The following is a 17,884-nucleotide window of genomic DNA, read 5'->3' on the forward strand; positions in this document are numbered from 1 at the left end:
GAAAAAAAGAAAATCTCTCCCATGTTGTCATGCTTTTAAAGTTATATTTTGGTATAATAGAGTAGCCTCCTGGACTGAATGAGTGCATTTACCCCTGCACAAATGAAGGGCTCATGACTGACAGCTTGTGTAAGAAGGGAATGCTGCTGGTTCAGGGTGGGAAAAGATGGAAAGGTACTGTGTCAGCAGAAAGATCTCTGGGTGATAACAGAATAAGTAAAACTTATGGCTTGAAGCCAGTGCCTTTCTCTGATGCTTAAGAGAGCTTTAAGTGTAAATCTCTGTGGAAATAACTAATGTATGCTTATATCCAGTACTGGAAGAGCCTACAGAAAACAGGTTGCAGAAAAGTTAATTTTGTAGTTTTCATCATATAAAGGAGTGGTGAGATACCTGCTATGAGCTTGTAAGCCTGGTAACTGATGCTGAAAAAACAAAAAATTTGTAGTTAATAATATTGCTATTTTTTAAGACAAAAATAACTTGTAGAGTTCAGTACCATGTCTGGTGCCAAGACCCAAGTTAATTGAAATCAGTGCAGAGGCAAGTATTTCTATGGAGAGTAGTGACATTGACAGGAATATTAGGGATTTCTTTTCATAAAAGTTTTAGATGTTTCAGAAATTCTCAGACTGAAGTAGAATCTTCTCGTAGTGTAAGTCATTTCAAAGGCATCCACTTTATGACTTCTTGCATATCCTTCCTTTAATGTATGTAATGCTGCCCACTCCTAACAAACAGAACATTGCTTTGACGCAGCAGAGCAATCCAGTGTTCCTTCTGTTTGCCTAATATTGAGAAAACATAAATTCAGTTCAATTTAAATGTTGATTTCACATTTTCATGGGCAGTTAAGCCAGGGGACCAAACACAGAATAACAATATTCAGAAGTTTTATATATAGCTTCCATTAAATGATAAAAAACACTTTGTGCATATTGCACATTGCTACAGTGTCTACCTACTTGTGACCTCTGCCACAGAGGATTTAAATGTCTTATCCCGGGCCATTCAAGTGAAGAACTGCAAAAGGATCTTGCAAAAGGATCTTACAAAAGGATGTATGAACTTCTGTGTCATCAAATGTAAAGTGGCATACTTGGGAATAAACAATGCAAAACAAGTCCTTACACAGAAAGTATGAGTTCTTTTGTGGTACTTCTCAATTAGAATAAAAGTTTGGGATTGTAACGCTAGTTCTAAGGAAGTATCAACTGTATTTTACAACAGCTAAAAAAATAGTCAGGCATTAAGAGGGTAGAAAACATGGTGATGCCACTGTGAAAGCCTGGATTTTATGTGGACTTCTGTGTGGCTTTCTGGTCCTCTTGTCTTTATAGGAATGTTTTAGTACTGGAAAAGGTTCAGAGTGGGATAGCAGTAATGATCAAAGGTTTGGGAGAGACAGAAATGACACACAATTCAGTATAGCACAGAGGTGATGGTCAAGGTTGGTTTCACTTTCTCCTCCACTTGAAGAATGAAGAGTCATCCAGTGAAGCTACTGGGAGCCAGGAAACAAAGAAAGGGAGGTGGCTGTTCATGCAGAGGGTCCACTGATCTGTGAAACTCCTTGGCAAAGGATGTTTTGGATATGAGATGTTTAATTGGTTGAAAGGAAGAGTGGCTCAGCATTTACAAGGGTAATTACTAAATAAGCAAATTGCAACAGACTCAGGAAATCCCCTGTGCCCAACATGGTCAGAGGTTAGGAAAAATTAGGGAGAGGTGTTTGTATTTGCTTGCCCTGATCTTACTGTTTCCTAGGCAACTGCCTGTCACCACTGCTGGAGACCAAATACTGGTTAGATGGACTTCAGGTCTGAGTCAGTACAGCCATGCTTGTATTTGGGTAGCAGCATCATTCACAGGTGCTTGAGACTTCCTGGTTCTCGTTTCAGATATGGCCACAACATAGAGGGTGGTGAGTTTTTATTGTTCATAATGATTTCACATTCTTTTTAAGGCTCTGACAAATGGACACATCAAGAAAGAAGACTGTTCAAAGAGGCATTGTCCACCTACAGCAAAGATTTCATATTTGTACAGAAGATGGTAAGGTTATTTCTGTTCTGTCAGTTACTGCAGGTTTTTTTTCCCTTTTGCTCTACGCTGTTCCTCTTCATTTTCTCTCCAGTGCCAGATCAGCTGGTTGCAGGCATAGAGGCAGCAGTGGTTTCAAGAACACCGATAGGAGTGGTACATTCATTGGTTGTACCTGTGCATTAGAGACATGTAAAAACCAGTTATAAATAATTAAAAGTTGTTCCTCTTCTTATTATATTTGAAAGTTTTCACATCTGGAATCTGAATCACCGCATTTTATGTGTGGGACAAGTATAGTTTTCTGTTATGGTCTTGGTGTTCTCTGGCAATTTGTTACAAGGTACCAGAGTCGCTGGCATTGAGCCTGGTGCCAGAAAGGGTTGAAACCTCTTAATAAAGAGAAAATATGTTTGGGCTTACTTTTCATGTTCTGCCACAAAGCAGAAAAGACAAGGTTATAAATCTCAGGGCACGATACCCTACTTCTTAGCTCAAATGTTGAAAAATATGTGGATTTACGTGAGTCAAGTCTTAATTCCTAGATTTCTCAGTAGTACTGTACAACTGAGCTACAAGAGTACATTCTGAGTAATTTTCTGTCTGGAGTTTGTAGAATCCCAGAGAAGTCCTCTGAAGTTGAAAAAGTCAATGCAAATTTGACTGAAAAAAAATCTAAAAATAATTATTCTACAAGAGTATTTCTGTTGTAGTCAAACTGCCTTCTTTTTTTTCTCCATTTGAATGTTTGAGGAATAAAGCCTACCTGTTGGTATAAATTAAAACAGTGTTAAATGAAAGCAAAAAATTAAGATGGAACTATTTCTGCAATTCCTTAACTACAGGTTAAGTCTAAGACAGTTGCACAATGTGTGGAATACTACTACACCTGGAAGAAAATCTTGCGTTTGGGACGGAAACACAGAACGCGCTTAGAGAAAAGAAGAGATGAATGCTTGGTAAGTCTAAAGGAAGGTGAGAAAGTTTAACACTTGATAATTTTTGTTTGTCCTTTTTTGAGGAGGAGGTTGAATTAGGTGACATAGGTATCTTTCAGTAGAAATTATTCCATAACTCTGAATTATGTTCTGTATGAATATTTTGTGACCTCAGCTACCCCGAGATTTGTTTGGCTGGCCTGCAACCAGATAAAAGTGTGTTATCTAACTGTAGTCCAGGGAAACCTCTGTTTCTATGCTTGTGCCCATGGCTGCTCCTAAAGGCTGCTCTAACATTCCAGTACAAATGTTCTAACTGTAGTCCAGGGAAACCTCTCTAAATTATGCTTGTGCCCATGGCTGCTCCTAAAGGCTGCTCTAACATTCCAGTACAAATACCACTTGGGATGTGTTGCTTTGTGGGTTGGGGTTTCTTAGTTGGTCGTTTTGGGGTTTTTGTTAAAGTAACTTGACTACAAGTAGAGCGTACATGGCCTTTTTGATGGCAGGAGGACAGCACTGTGCCTGGCATCTGCAGATCTTTGGAGCCACAGCTCCATGATACACATGGAGGCTGTCTTGAGCACTGCAGGGAAGCTTTATGGGCTATAGCTTATCCATTAAAGGGTGGTAGCTCCAGTAAGACCAGAAGTTCATTCATTTCGTTGGTCATTTTGGGGAGGTTTTTTTTGAGGTTTTTGACTACAAGTAGAGCATACATGGCCTTTCTGATGGCAGGAGGACAGCACTGTGCCTGGCATCTGCAGATCTTTGGAGCCACAGCTCCATGATACACATGGAGGCTGTCTTGAGCACTGCAGGGAAGCTTTATGGGCTATAGCTTATCCATTAAAGGGTGGTAGCTCCAGTAAGACCAGAAGTTCATTCAGGATGGGAAGACACAGTGATGCTGAAAAGCACACTTGACTAAACAGCGGGCTGTTCCAGAAAACTCTGTATGTCCTACTATGCAGTGCTGTCCATATTTCTAGTGTTCCTTAAACGTGCTGTCTGTTTTAGACAAGTGGAGAAGAGGAAGTGTTAGAGGAAGATGAGGAGATTGAAGAAGACAGAAAGGAAGAAAGGGAAATGCAGAAGTCACCTGACCCACCAGCAATCTCTCTTGTTGGACCTATAGATCTACCTGCTGTTCAGGGTCTTTCACTGTCTTCATCCTCCTTCATCTGTGAAATGCCAAACTGTGGCGCTGTACGTGCGTTTGGTATATTTAAACGGGAAGAGGGTGGTGGTGGTGTGTGCAAACTAGTGAATTGTGATTTTGACTGCTTTTAATTCCCACCCCACGAAACAGAAGCAGTTTGATCCGTACAGAAAACTGAATTCTGAGATGATGTACAGTTTAGAAATACTATATGTCAACAGCTCCAATTAGGTTACTCAACTTTAATAATAGGATAGCTCACTGCTTTGTTTTATTGTGACTGTCTTCGATTGCAGTGGGATATTGCTGAAAGCAAGCACCCTTTGAGAGAGTAGATGGTGCATGTTGACATGTACACTTGTTCTGTTGTGATACGCATTCAGCACCCTACTTTCTGCAGTTCCAGGGTTTCCTTGTGATTTCTTGGGGTTTTTTTTCCCCCTCCCCTCCACCCCGTTCCCTGCCAGGTGTTCAGTTCCCGACAAGCACTGAATGGCCACGCTCGCATTCACGGAGGTACCAACCAGGTGACGAAACCACGCTGCACCATTCCTGGCACCAAGCAGAAATCTGGTACGCAGAGCGGATACTGCTCCATCAAGAGCTCACCTGCCCACAGCACAACAAGCGGCGAGACCGACCCAACAACAATTTTTCCTTGCAAGGAGTGTGGCAGGTAAGTGTGACTTTCTGCAGGACAGCATCGCCTTTGCCTGTTTAGATTCCAGATCAGCAGTGCTGTGAACAAACTTTGTTTTTGCTCTGATTGTCTTGGAAGAAGTTTTCCCCCTAGATTATATGTTCTCTTACTAAAACTGTCACAGATAGGTTTGCATGACATTTTGAATGCCCCTGCAGTGTTTATTCCTATTTTCCACTTACCTACTAGAATTTCTACATCTGACATTTTAACTTCTTGCTTCATCACTGACTTGAATGTGACAGTGGGCAACTTTTTCTGTGTTTCTCTGCTTGAGTTTGTCCATCGTGGTAATCCTTCACTTTCTCCCCATTGTGCAAAATGGTTGTGAAACTGATAGAGGGAAAATTAGGATGTGCATAGATACTGAAGCAGGTGTGGGAGCTACAAACTACCTCTGGCAAAATCAGAGTAGGCCATTTTGATACCGTGAGGATGTATAAATCTAGTAATATGTCCCTGAAATTCACACCATGGCATTGCAGACTTCACTGACTTCTATTTCAGGACAAGGAAGCAAATGTACTGATAAGTTGTTGAGTCTTTTTTGGCTCATTTCATCAAAAGCAGTGCATTTTAATCTGATATTTTTTTTCCTTAAAATTTAGGGTCTTTTTCAAAATCAAAAGCCGCAATGCTCATATGAAGAGTCACAGACAACAAGAAGAACAGCAAAGGCAGAAGGCTCAGAAAGCTGCTGTAGCAGCAGAAATGGCAGCCACTATTGCAAGAACTACTGGGCATGCTGGGCATAGTTTGATCCCCCTGGATCACATGAGCTTGGTTAAACATGTTGAAAGTGTTGGTGACATTGATGATGATGTTGTTCCGGATCTGGGTGATGTCATGGAAGAGAATGAAGTCATGGATGCTGACCTCTTACTGGATGATGAAGATCCAGATCTACTGCAGGATGATGCTGAGTTGTAAATAAAGTTGTTTGATGGACGGCTACTGAGCACACCCTGAATGGATCAATCAGGAAACCTGGACTGCTTGTTTATTCCCACTGATTGTAAACTACCTGTTGAAAATTATAATTCTTTTATCCAGGTCTAGAAAAAAAATCTGCTTTTTCTCTTTTTTTTTATTAATTTGTGTTTTAGGGGAAGAAATAAATAATTGGTACAAATATTCTTATAAAGTGTTTTTATCTGAGCTCTTTTTGCTGATAACTTCCAAGGCCACTAATTACAGAAGTTTATGGTTCTGCTATCAGTTCCTACCAGATGGTTCTGGTAGAAACTTTAGTCTTTAACTCTTCCAATTTTCATTTTACCCCAATTACAAGAATAAATTTCACACACTTGTGATGAAACTTTTTTTTTTGTCTATATGGGATCATTTCCAGCATCTTCTAGAGAGTAAATGTCATCTCTCTTAAAGATATGATCATATTATTTGTCTTTGTGCTGCCATTTTAAGCGAGATGGAGGGGAAAAAAAATCTGGTTTAACTGTGAAAGAGTTAGTAATACGCAGTTCATTTTCAGTTCTGTCTTGGTTACACAGGACAATTTAGACATTCCATTTTAGCAAGGTTTTGATCTGCTGATTTTAAAATTACCTAATTTCCAGGATTGAAGAAAGAAAATTATTGTTCTATGGTTTACGTCCTCTGATGGGGACACTGAATCAGGAACACTGCCTTGGTAATCAGATTGCACTGGAAATATTGTCCTGTGACAATAAATCACACTGTGGAATAGCCATCTCTGTGGTTTTAGGGGAATGTGTGCTCAAGCAATGCTTCTTGCTCTCTCACCAGGCAAACACAGGGAAGCATTCTTGCCATTGGAGAAGAGACTGATATGCTTTCAGGACCTAGGTATAATGTGTTATTCTTGTGCCATTTTCAGTCCTCTTCATTACATCAAATTCAGTCCTTGTTTATTACTACAAACATGCTGCAGAGGTGAGTTGATGTTGCTGTTTAATGACCATTTCTCTTCCCTTAGGTTCAGATCTACATGCTGGACACCTGACACAATTTATATAAATTTAGATTTGGTTCTCTGATTAAACAGGATATGAAAGAATTGTACATTGCAGAATAAAACAAGGAAGAAATGGAGTTAGTTTGAGTGGATCTTTAATTACAGAATACGAATGCTGATTGCAGAGCTCTCACAGGCAGCAGCACTGATTTTCTTGTGAATTTTGCACAGTAGAGAGGAGTATTGTTAACTTTATAAAATACTTTATAAGACTTATTCACATCTTCCAGGCTTCAGGTTTGTTTGGGGTTTCTTTTATGGGTTGGGTTTTATTTTATCGGGTTCTTTTTGCCATATTCCTAATATCTTCACCAGAATCTGAGGGATGGTGGGTCTTATTTTCTACTTGTTATCCTTGTTTAACTATGCAAAAGGAGGCTAAATCACAGCACTTTTATAGGAGTTACTGGACCACACAAGTTCAGAACCAGTGGGACCCACTGACAGAGGTGCCTTCTCTGTCAAAGCCAAGTATGTGAAGCCAAATGACCTCAAGTTTCTGCTTAAGTTTCAATGTTCTGATGTTAAAGAACAGCCCTTCAGGAGAATGGAAATAACTTCTCAGTTTCTGGTTAGTGAAGTTCCTGTGTGTGTGATTGTTTTAGTGTTCAGGAGGTTTTCCAGGGGTTTTTGCTGTAGGGTTTGACCAGTGGGTGGAATTTCAGTCCTGTCACATGAGAGGTGATGCTCTCAGTCATTGTACCCTTGAGCCTCAGGAGATCAGACAGCAGGAGTCTTTCCCAACCTGCCACTCGGCACGTTCCCCCAGCAGTTCCAGTCCATGCTGTGACATTTTACTTTTACAGGGGCCATATGAAACCCAGGTTCAGCAGACTGGGTGCTCAGCTGTGTAGTACCAGCAAAACCCACTGACAAAAGATCTCATAGATACTGCATGTCTTCATGGTTTGCCAAGTGGAGGCTTTTGTGAGCATTAAAACGTGCTGGCTTTCAGTAGTCTCTGTTAGAAACAGCCCAGCAGAGTCTGTTCTTCCTTTCCCTAGCTTGTATAATTTTGAACCTTTAAGGATCTGTGTAAGAAAGGCTCTACACTAGAAAATGGGCAGGTTTTCAGGCTCCTGGTGGTTAAAAACTGTTTAAGCAAAATGATGATTGAAATCAGAGTTCTGCTTGAAGAACTGAGTGAAATACAGTAGAAATTTAGGGGCTTGATTCTGAAGAGCAGCTCTGTATTAAAGAATCTACAGTGACACTTCTTTTTAGTAACAGTTGCACAGGACCTGTGCTAAGCTTAGTATCTATAAATATATATATACACATACATATGCCTGGTTAAGTAACTTTAATTGGGTGCTGTTTTATTGTACAGCCAAGAATAGAACAATGATAACCAAAGAAGTTATTCATAAAGGAGAAAAAAGAAATGCACATTTCCTAAGCAGTACATTCTTTAGGCCTCAAACATTTGACTTCATCATTAAGTGTTGCATTGGCTGATGTTAAATGTGCTGTTCTGCCTATTTGTACATGAGTTGAACATAGTTTTGTTTCAGAAAACTTTTTTCTTGCTGATGGTTGATGATGGAAAACTATTCAATATTGGAGCTAGTCCTCTTTGATAAAACGTGTACATACAGAAAACATATTTTATGAGAAAAATCTTATTTTCAATATTTAACTGTTATTTTATTAGAAGATGGTTGTGTAAATATTTTAGGCGTTTTAGTGTAAAAAGCAGACTGTAATTTTAGGTGGCAGAGGAAGTAACAAAATAAAAAATATATATACATTTGATAGAGCTTGTGATCTATGCTGGTTTCAGGTTCCCGTTGTTAGCATTTGACTTGCACACAGCTTAATTTCAGGTTAATCTCACTCTACACTGCCTACCTGATTGTGTCTATTTAAGGATGGTTTAGTGGCATAAATTAGCACTTATTTATTTCCCCACCCCTGTAAAGATTTGGTACCGATCAGAAGCTGTGTTGTATTATTAACCGCAATTTGTATGTATAAAAAAAAAGGGTTTATGTGCCATTGCCAGTCATTTTTATATATCGGTAAATACAGTCGAGTGGGTTTTCCTCTAACGGGCTTGTATCCCTTTAAAAAATATTTTTACGAGCGGGGAGAAGGTTGAAAACTTGGCTTCGTGTAATTGGTTTAGTTTTGTTTTTTTTCAAGGATTCCTAGAGACCAGGACGGGGAGCGCCTGAGGGGGCCGGCAGCCGTCCTTGGCGGGAGGCGGCTGAGGGGGAGCCGCAGCTCGGAGGTGCTGCCCTGAGGCGGCGCTCCGGGGAGGCGGCAGCCGGGGTGGGGAGCCGAGCTGGGGGCTCGTAGGGCTCCTTCGGCGCCGTGGGAGCTCCCGGCTCGCCTGCGCACCCCCGAGCGCTGCCCGCGGGCAGAGCCGCCGCAGCGGGGGAAGGCGGTGCGGGGAAGGCGGTGCGGGACGCGGCCGCTCTTCTCCTTCCGGGCGGTGCAGGGCGCGCAGGGGCGGAGCCAACATGGCGGCGGGGTGGCTGTGGCGGCGGCTCTGTCAGGTGCGGTGTGCGGCGGGAGAGGGGACGCGTGCCTCGTCCTCCTCCTCGTCTTTTTCCTCGGCGTCTTCATTCCTGAGGGGAGTGGGAAAAGAGGACGTGGCAAATGCTGTCCTTCGGGCTCCGGGAGGGCTGGGGCTGTGCAGCGTGGGACGGTGTCTCTGCACGCCATCATTGCCTGGCGGGTCCTCAGAGCTCTTCGCTGCAGTTCTGTGGTTTTCCCGCACTTAGTCCGGGTGGAAGGGATAGTGAAGAATAGGTGACTTGGATTTGGAGGCCGTGTGCTAGGCGAGTTTATAGTCTAAAAAGTTTCAAAGCTTGGAAGTTACGATGTAAAATTATGGGAAAGTGTAGTGCACTGACGATGTTTACTAGTTTGGACTTAAAAACAGTGATTGTTTTCTCTCAAATTGAGAAAATTGGATTTTCTGAAGCCCTAAACTCTCTTCTGTCTGTGTAGTGTGTTCTGGATTTGCCTTTCAGGCGTCTGTCTCCCCCTCACACTTCAGAGGCCCTCAACCAAACAAAATTAAGCCTGTTTTGCACTAGGAGAGGGGTAATTATGTTTTGTGCGAAGTCTTGGTTCTGTTATATTGCAGTCTTTGAGTGTCATTTCCACCTTCTATGATGGCCATTAGCAAGAGCACATCATTAAATCAGACAGTGAAGCTGTTTATGAATTCCTGCCCACTGGATGTCATATCTACCACTTGAGGTATTCAGTGTAACCTTTTGTCAAAATTTGCATAGAACACCTTTAATTTAATGTTACAAAAACTTTTGATGCAGATCTCCTTAATTAGTAACAAAGGGAGATGGCATGTAGGAACAACATGCACAGTCATAGAATATTGGAAAGGCTGCAGACCTTAGTGTGTGGGATAGGACTCTACTGCTTAATTGGGTTTTGTTTTATTCATTTTTATTGCATTAAGACTGAAATTTTTGTACCTAAAACCACATAGCACAATACACTATGAGTGCATTTATCTTTGCATGCAAATAAGTCCTTATTACCAAGTCAAGTAGTTACAAGTAAAAGAATACATAGCATAGACTGCATATGCACATGCATTAAAAAACCCCAAACAGGTAAGAAATTCAGTTATGATTACAGTTAATAGCCTTACATTTGTCATCTGGGGTCAGATTCTGTGTCATATACTTGCACAAACAGCTTAAGCCCTGCACTGAACAGTCTTTTATGCTCATGAGCTGTCTGCTTCAGAAGTGGTGCTAGGTGATTGTAACTGTACTTCATACTGGCATTGAATGGAAGGGAGGCAGCATTCTGGCTTCAGGAAGACAGACTTGAGGTGCTAATGTCAAGATAATTTTACCATAGAATCGTAGGCCTGCATTGGAAGGGACCTTAATGACCATCTATTTCCATCCCCCTGCCGTGTGCAGGGACACCTTCTGCTAGACCAGGTTGCTCAGAGCTCCATCCATCCTGGCCTTGAACACTCCCAGGGATGGGGCATCCTCAGTTTCTCTGAGCAGCCTGTTCCAGTGCCTCACTACGCTCCCAGTCAAGAATTGTTTTCTAATCTCTAATCTACCCCTACCCTCTTTCAGTTTGAAGCCATTCCCCCTTGTCCTGTCACTATGTGCTCTTGTCCTCTATTTTATTAGATGTCATTAGACAATTACTAGCTGCATTTCACTACTTTTAGCTACTGAGGCTCAGGTAGTTACCAGCATAAACTTTGAAACCTTCTGAATGATTACCAACTACAGTGACAAGTATTCAGTGCTGCTAAAATTGCCTTTTTTGTTCTGTGCTTAAAGAATGTGACAGTAGTGCCTCTGTGAAGATCTGGGTTTGAAAGGATTGCTTAGGGGGAGGCATTTGTACCATAGTCAGCTTTGTAAACAGAAATCTCCCCTGCCTCTTCCTGCAGGCATCTTCTTTATGGGAAGCAGCAGTTGTGGATAAATTGTGACTGAGGCACAATTACTTCAGAAAGCAGTTGTGCTCACTGCTGATGTATAATGAATGTGTGATGCATACTGGAAAAGGTTCGGAGCCTGGTAGCATCACACAGTCAGTTATTCATATCCACGGGCAGCTACAGCAAGATTACCTGAAGGAGTGTGAAGTCTGGCTGTTTTCTGATGGTTTGATTAGACAGTCACCTGTATAACTCTTGGGTGGAGTATCTGTCTTCTCTTTTAAAGCTGTGACTCCAGCACATGTTGGAAAGGAGCATCACGGGGCAAGATATGTAACTAATTTGGCTTCAGCATTTTGCTGCAGCCCCGAGGTTCTGTTAAGCAAGAGTTCCTTCTCCCCCAAGTAGTCTGTAACTTTGCCAAATTAAGAATTAGTGGAAGGAAGCTAGAAGCCACAAAATGTTCAGAAGGGAACAGTTATTCTAGTATGAAAGATAGTAATGTTGCATGATTAACAACTATATTTCTTTTCTAACACAGAAAATCATGTTATCTTTTAAACATGGTTCATTGGCTTGAAAGAAGTATTTCTATTTAAATGTTCTCTTCAAAACAACAAGTGTTCAAAATCACAAGGAACTTTTTTCTTTAAAAATCAGTAAATTTCCAGTTAAATTCAGAGACTAAATTTTTGCATTTATATGATACTGCTTTGAATTGCTTTGTAAAGTCCTACTTGTGCTTGTCACTTGACAAAACTTATATATGTTGTACCATGATAGTAAAACTAAAGATAAAATATTATTGTGTACAGAAATAGCATCTGATGCCACAAAAATACATTTTTCTGTTAAAAATATGCTTGTGATTGCTCTTCAGGTCCCCCAGTAGTAAGTGCATACTGTTGCTGTGTCCTTAACGTGCTTCTTTTTTTAGGTGCTATTGTATACTGAAATACATTTCCATGCTCCTGTTGTCCTGTGTTTTCCAATGGAGCAAACTTCGTAGTTTGTCAAATCAGTGCCTAGGAATGTGCTGTGCTTTGGTGTGCAAAAAAGTAATCTTTAATACAGCTGTATTGACTGGCTGTTTTCTGGTTTGGGGAAAATCACCATAAAATATCTTATCTGTTTTATACAGGGATCAGCTTTTCCTGTCAGTTATGCAAGCAGAATTATGCAAAAGCAGTATTTTCTTCCGTAAGTGTAACAGCCCCTCCTCCTTCCACTGCTCCTCCATAGTCCCTGAAAAAATAAAATCCAACTTTAACAAGTTCTTTTATGCTTTTCCCATTTCTAGGAGCTCCACCTTGACAGGAGCACGGCTGGTTGGATCCCATGGTGATACACAGGAGCCTAAGACTAATCCTTTGGTGAGTGTTCTCTAACACAGTATTTTATAAATTTTCTTAGTAATAAAAATGACATCTAGAAAAACTTGAATTATTTTCTTGCAGCTTTTTGAAGGTCTGTCATAGTGATGGCAAATTTATCATAGAGAAAGAAATAATTTAGATTGGTATTTGAGATCTTCTGTTTTGGTGTGGGGTTTTTTTTTCCCAACAAGATTTCTGTAGCTCGCAGTTCCTTCTCAGTAACTTTCTCCCTTTTCTGTTTCATAGAGTTACAACTCTATGAAATACATGAAATACCAGCTTTTTGGCCATATTCAGTTCAATGCCTGCAGCCTTTTGACAAGGGCATCAGAAACATCTGACAGGCAGTATTAGATCTACAGTGCTGCTCCAGCCTTCCTGCTGTGGCTGGTACATGCTGGATTTAGTGTGCCAAACTGCCTAGGAGTGAACCTCTGGGAAAATCAGCACTTCTGCACTCTTTAAGGCTCTTCCAGTTGATCAGTGAGCCCAGACCATCAGAAATTGAAGCCCTAGCTGAAAGTCATAAACTTGCACTTGTACAAACATGAAGGATAATACACCTGGGGAAGACTACTGTATTTAAAGAAGTCTTGGAGCTTAGTAAAGTGAGAATTCTGGTTGCTGTCCATAATGGTCTGTTTTATTTCTATACTCAAGCAAACTCTGTTTGCCACTGCTCTATAAAATACAAATTGTGCTCCAGACTTGCTTCAACAATGAGTTTTGTTATTGCTGTTGCTAGTGTCATTCTCCTTAGAGATATAAGGATCTGGCATTCCTTTTTTGGATGAAGAAATTTTACCTAAATGTTCAGAAGTTAGCTATCTCTTCACACTTTGTCTTCCCTCATAGAGTGAGACCTGTCAGTCAAAGTAATACAGGCAGACTCTGTTAGATAAAATAAGCAGCTTAACAGGTTTGTGGGGTGTTTTTTTTCTTTTACAAATGGGGCATACAGGCAAAGGAAATACGCAGTGCATGCATTAATTAAGGAGAACATGGTGTGGTAACTCTTGTCCTTTCTTCAAAAATGCAGGTGTCTATTTCAGATGAGCCAGAAACACTGTACAAGAGATTGTCCATTTTAGTTAAAGGCCACGATAAAGCTGTGTTGGACAGCTATGAATATTTTGCAGTGCTTGCAGCTAAAGAACTTGGCATCTCTGTTGAAAAAGTGTAAGTAACTGATCTGTAGAGTGATATGGAGTGAGATGCTTCTGTTATGTACTGTAATTTAGGTCCTCTGTGGAGAAGTATTTTTTTTCTTTTTATAAGAAATGGCTGTAATCTGACTTTTTTTTTTCTCAGATTACAGACCTAACACTTCTTTGATGGCAGGACAGTGATGAGAAAGCAGCAGCAGATCTGCACTCAGCACTGCCATGGTGGAAGTGCTTTTTATCTTCAGGAAGGATACTGACTGTTTTCAGTACAGCTGTCAGTGCTGTAGCTTCCCTGACCCAGTGCTGGTTAATACCCGAGTGTTAACCATGCCTGTGTGAGTTAATAACAAACTGTACCAGTGTTTGACAGTTCCTTGTAGGTCTTCTAAATGTCAAATAAGAACAGAGATTTCAGCATAATCTTTCAGATAAACTTTTATTATCATCCTTTATATAACATGAACATTTTTTTCTTCTTTGCTCAGAGATAAACCCCCAAAGACGATAGAGCGATTTACACTTCTCAAATCTGTACACATTTACAAGAAGCACAGAGTTCAGTATGAAATGAGAACACATTACCTGTGTTTAGAGGTAAGAAAGAAGGAAACTAAATTGTTCTAGGTGCACAGTTCAAAGATATTACTACACGCTAATGCACAAATGAAAGTGTTTTGGGGAGGAGAATGCAGGAGAATATTGGAAAACAGCTGACCTAGTTACATAAAATGCAACGTGAATTATTCTGAATGCACAGCCTACATCATTTTTGGACCAAAAAGTTTTTTATTTTTACCATCATCTTAAGAGATGAAAAAGTGGCTACAGAAAGTAAGGTAGTATTGATGTGTGTTATATGCTCTTGGTTTCCAAAACTCATTGGGATGAGAGTTTTCTCAGGAAGGGAGGAAGATGCAGCTAAATCATTGGCATTGTCAGTCACTAAGGGTTCTGTTCTCTGTGAATTGGTCTGATGTTTTTGAGCAGACATACTTTTGTCCTGTGCAGCATCATGTGGCAAACTAAAACTGCATGTAGGAAATAGAAGAAAGGAAGCATAGAAAAACCACCAACTCTGTGGCTGATGACACAGACATCTGAATGGTTTAGAATGCAGCTGTGGTTGACTTTCTTAGAAGAAAGGTTTACTTCCAGCATTTTGGGGCTCCTGGGTGTCTTACTGTATATTTGCACCGTGCTTAGCAAAATAGGACTTTAAAGTTCCCTGACATGAGTGCAGCACGAGTGGCTGCCTGCAGACCATAAGCCCTATTTTTGCCTTCCAGGAAAACTTAAAGGATCAGTAATTCAGTGGAACCAGGAGAAATAAAAAAAAAATAAATCAGTGTTTCAGTGGAACTCCGGAGTTGCAAGATTTATAACAGGCTTGAACTTTGGGAGTACAGAAAAGCTGGTGATTCTTGTATAATCTATAATTAATTTCATCTGATACCTGCAGTGTTAAGATCCATCACTTCCATCATAATCAGTGCATGTGCTCCCTGGCAGCACGTGCAGTTCTGTAGAGTGAAGTAACTACTTTACACTTGCATGAGAGTTGAGTACAGATGAACTGCTTCTGTTCAGAATGTTATGGAAGTTGGCTTTCTTTAAGATGCTTGGTCCCCATAGCAAGGGCTGAAGAAGCCAGGGCAATTTTTTAAAATGATGTTTGAAGTATTATTAATAGTAGTTCATTAAAAAAAAAATCTTTCTGTTTTAGTTAAAGTACCTAACAAGCAGTACTGCTGCAGTTTACTTGGAGTATGTGCAACGAAACTTACCTGAAGGGGTTGCCATGGAAGTGAAAAAGGTCAGTTTCCACCCCACATTATTAACTATTATGAGTCCTGATGCAAGTACCAGTAACTACTGAAGCCTTTAGAAAGTCAGCAGAGAAAATGGGTGTAGTTTGACAGGAAGATTTTCCAAAATATTGCATGGTAAAGAGGCTGTATTGCTTGGAAGTGCCACTAGGTGGCATTTTAAATCTGATTCATGTCTCAAACCAGTACAAATAAAGCAAAGTAGTTAGATGGTAGCTGGCTGGTACAGTAAGTGATTGTTTTTCTTTCCTTTTAGACTAAGATAGAGAAAATACCAGAACACATTCAGAAACCTGTTTGGGATACATTACCTCAAGTAGAAGAAACTGAAGTAAAGTCATGAACAGACCAGGTACTTGGCTCCATTAGTACTGAAGTTCATTGCTCCTGTCAACCTCATTTACTGAGACAGTCCGTTGTTAAATAAAGGTTCTCTTATAAAGAAATTATATAAACTCTTGTTTCATCAAGTTATTTTTGCTCATAACTCCAGCACACGTAGACTGAACTGCTGTAAAGAGAAGACATTTTACTGTGTTCTGTGATCAGTGACTGTGGTACTTTATAATAAGTTTGTAGAAAGGTAAAGTTTATTTTTACTTATATATGTAAAAGTGTGTGTATATATACATAAATATAAATTCACCATCTCCTTTTGATACTAGATGGCTTCTGAATTGAAATTCTTGCAAATCCATGTTTGTGTCATGTTTAATAATATGGATGCCAGACTGGTATCAATTTATCAATTTTGGATAAACTAGTTTGTTGGATAAAATATTTCCCATCTTCTTTTCTCCTACTTATACCACATTTCTCCATTTTTGCTTCCTGCCACATTTCTTGGCAAGTGGCAACAGCACCACTCCTACCATTGCTTTAGGTTTTCTCTCAAGTAATCTTCCTTCCTACTGACCAATTCCTCTGATTTTTCAGTCAGAAAATTTGTAGTTGCAATAAATACCCCATGCTTCATACTATTTATAGACATCAGAGTTTGAGCATGCTCTGTTGTGTTCTTAGGAGTCAGACATGAAAAGTTTAAATGATTCCTGTTTGAAGTGCCCACTTTTGCATCCATATAGCAAAATTATCAGGATCCGCAATTTCATTCCCTTAAACAAAGGCTATGTATGCCATGTGGGATGTTCAGTGCATCACAGCAGAGCTGTGTGCTTCACAGGAATGTGTTCTTGCTAGAATTCCAGTTTGAATATGAAAGGAGTGATGTAGAAAAGGGAAGACATGAACTCCTTTCTTACCTTTCTCTTTGCTACAAGCCAGTGTTGCAGCTTACACATCTTTCTTTTCATTATATCCACAGAAGTGCATACAATATAAATAAATAAGCATTGAACTTTACAAGCTATATACAAGAATCCATTGTGTAATTTACACTGCCTAAGAAACTTAGGGCAAAATTATTTGAAATTTTAGCTCTCTGTGAATTTGGATAGAAAGTGTGTGATCAACACATTTGTTTCAATTAAAAACATACACTGAAACGAAAAAAATCTCACAAGGGAAAGGGAAAAACCGAGGTGGAAAAGCAGGTATGAAGAAAGGCATGAAAGGGAGTTGCTGCAAGACAAAAGAGTGAAAGCAGTAAGCCAACAAGGAGGAATCTGTTCTGTTCATATTATAGAGTTCTCTAAAGGAAGTGGCTTTTATAAACCATCTGTCTCTGGAACGTCATGCAGATAAAAGTGCTGGAGATACACAGGTAGCAGCAGCACATTTCTGCTGACAGGGTTTAGTTGTGGCTGCTGACAGAATGGGGTCAGCAGAACAGATTTCAAATAATACAAGCTTTTCTCCTTTCTTCCTTTTCTTTCCAGTACTGCTGGAATTAGAGATGCTGGTGCTTAAGAAATCTGTAAAAATAACATTGCTGGTGATATGTTAGCATGTTAGCAAATAGGAGCTCCAGGGTAATTTTACAAGTTCATTTAAAAAATTTTATTTAAGATTTTCAAGTGGAGAGATCTAATTTAAGAAAGAGATTATCATATAACAGTAGTTACATGTTCACTGGTCTATGGGATATCAGCATCAGTGCTGCTTTACTGCCCATGCCTCACAACAGAGAAGCTGATGTGTTCATTTCCTGGGAAAAACATCTTCTAGGACACACATCAATGGCACCACAACATTTTAAGTAGTTTAATCCTAAACACCAAACATTGCCCAAGTAGGATCCTTCTCACACAGGAGTGGGGAGGAGGGAGGAAGGAGTTGAGCAGAAAGAGGGAAACAATTCCAGGAATATCATTGGTTTCAATGA

The 17,884-nt window shown here is 40.1% G+C and overlaps 2 protein-coding genes across 11 annotated transcripts in view; both read left to right on the top strand.

Moving 5' to 3' along the window:
- The window catches only part of TRERF1 (transcriptional regulating factor 1), a 101,814-nt gene extending 93,220 nt beyond the window's left edge, over window positions 1-8,594 (top strand). For all 10 annotated transcript variants that reach the window (XM_039697984.1, XM_039697988.1, XM_039697983.1 and 7 more), the window contains 5 exons: window positions 1,967-2,055; window positions 2,889-3,002; window positions 4,002-4,190; window positions 4,611-4,819; window positions 5,452-8,594. In XM_039697984.1, coding sequence (XP_039553918.1) covers window positions 1,967-2,055; window positions 2,889-3,002; window positions 4,002-4,190; window positions 4,611-4,819; window positions 5,452-5,773 — 923 coding nt within the window. In that variant the 3' untranslated portion in view covers window positions 5,774-8,594. The remainder of the gene's footprint in view (window positions 1-1,966; window positions 2,056-2,888; window positions 3,003-4,001; window positions 4,191-4,610; window positions 4,820-5,451) is intronic.
- Window positions 8,595-9,139: 545 nt separating this feature from the next.
- On the top strand, window positions 9,140-16,055 carry MRPS10 (mitochondrial ribosomal protein S10). Its single transcript, XM_039698048.1, has 7 exons — window positions 9,140-9,340; window positions 12,374-12,432; window positions 12,533-12,605; window positions 13,648-13,787; window positions 14,260-14,368; window positions 15,498-15,587; window positions 15,857-16,055. Exons 1-7 carry the CDS (start codon window positions 9,305-9,307, stop codon window positions 15,941-15,943), a joined length of 594 nt encoding a protein of 197 aa, XP_039553982.1. The 5' UTR covers window positions 9,140-9,304; the 3' UTR covers window positions 15,944-16,055.
- The last annotated feature ends 1,829 nt before the right edge of the window (window positions 16,056-17,884 follow it).

This window comes from Passer montanus, unplaced genomic scaffold, assembly GCF_014805655.1.
Source record: "Passer montanus isolate IOZ18808 unplaced genomic scaffold, ASM1480565v1 scaffold12, whole genome shotgun sequence".
NCBI lineage: Eukaryota > Metazoa > Chordata > Aves > Passeriformes > Passeridae > Passer > Passer montanus.

Bases quoted from the DNA above. Each gene is read 5' to 3' on its own strand.
- MRPS10 (XM_039698048.1), top strand. From the start codon at position 9,305: ATGGCGGCGGGGTGGCTGTGGCGGCGGCTCTGTCAG. The intron at 9,341-12,373 runs GTGCGGTGTGCG...TGTTTTATACAG, and splicing joins TGTGGCGGCGGCTCTGTCAG to GGATCAGCTTTTCCTGTCAG. The intron at 12,606-13,647 runs GTGAGTGTTCTC...TCAAAAATGCAG, and splicing joins AGCCTAAGACTAATCCTTTG to GTGTCTATTTCAGATGAGCC.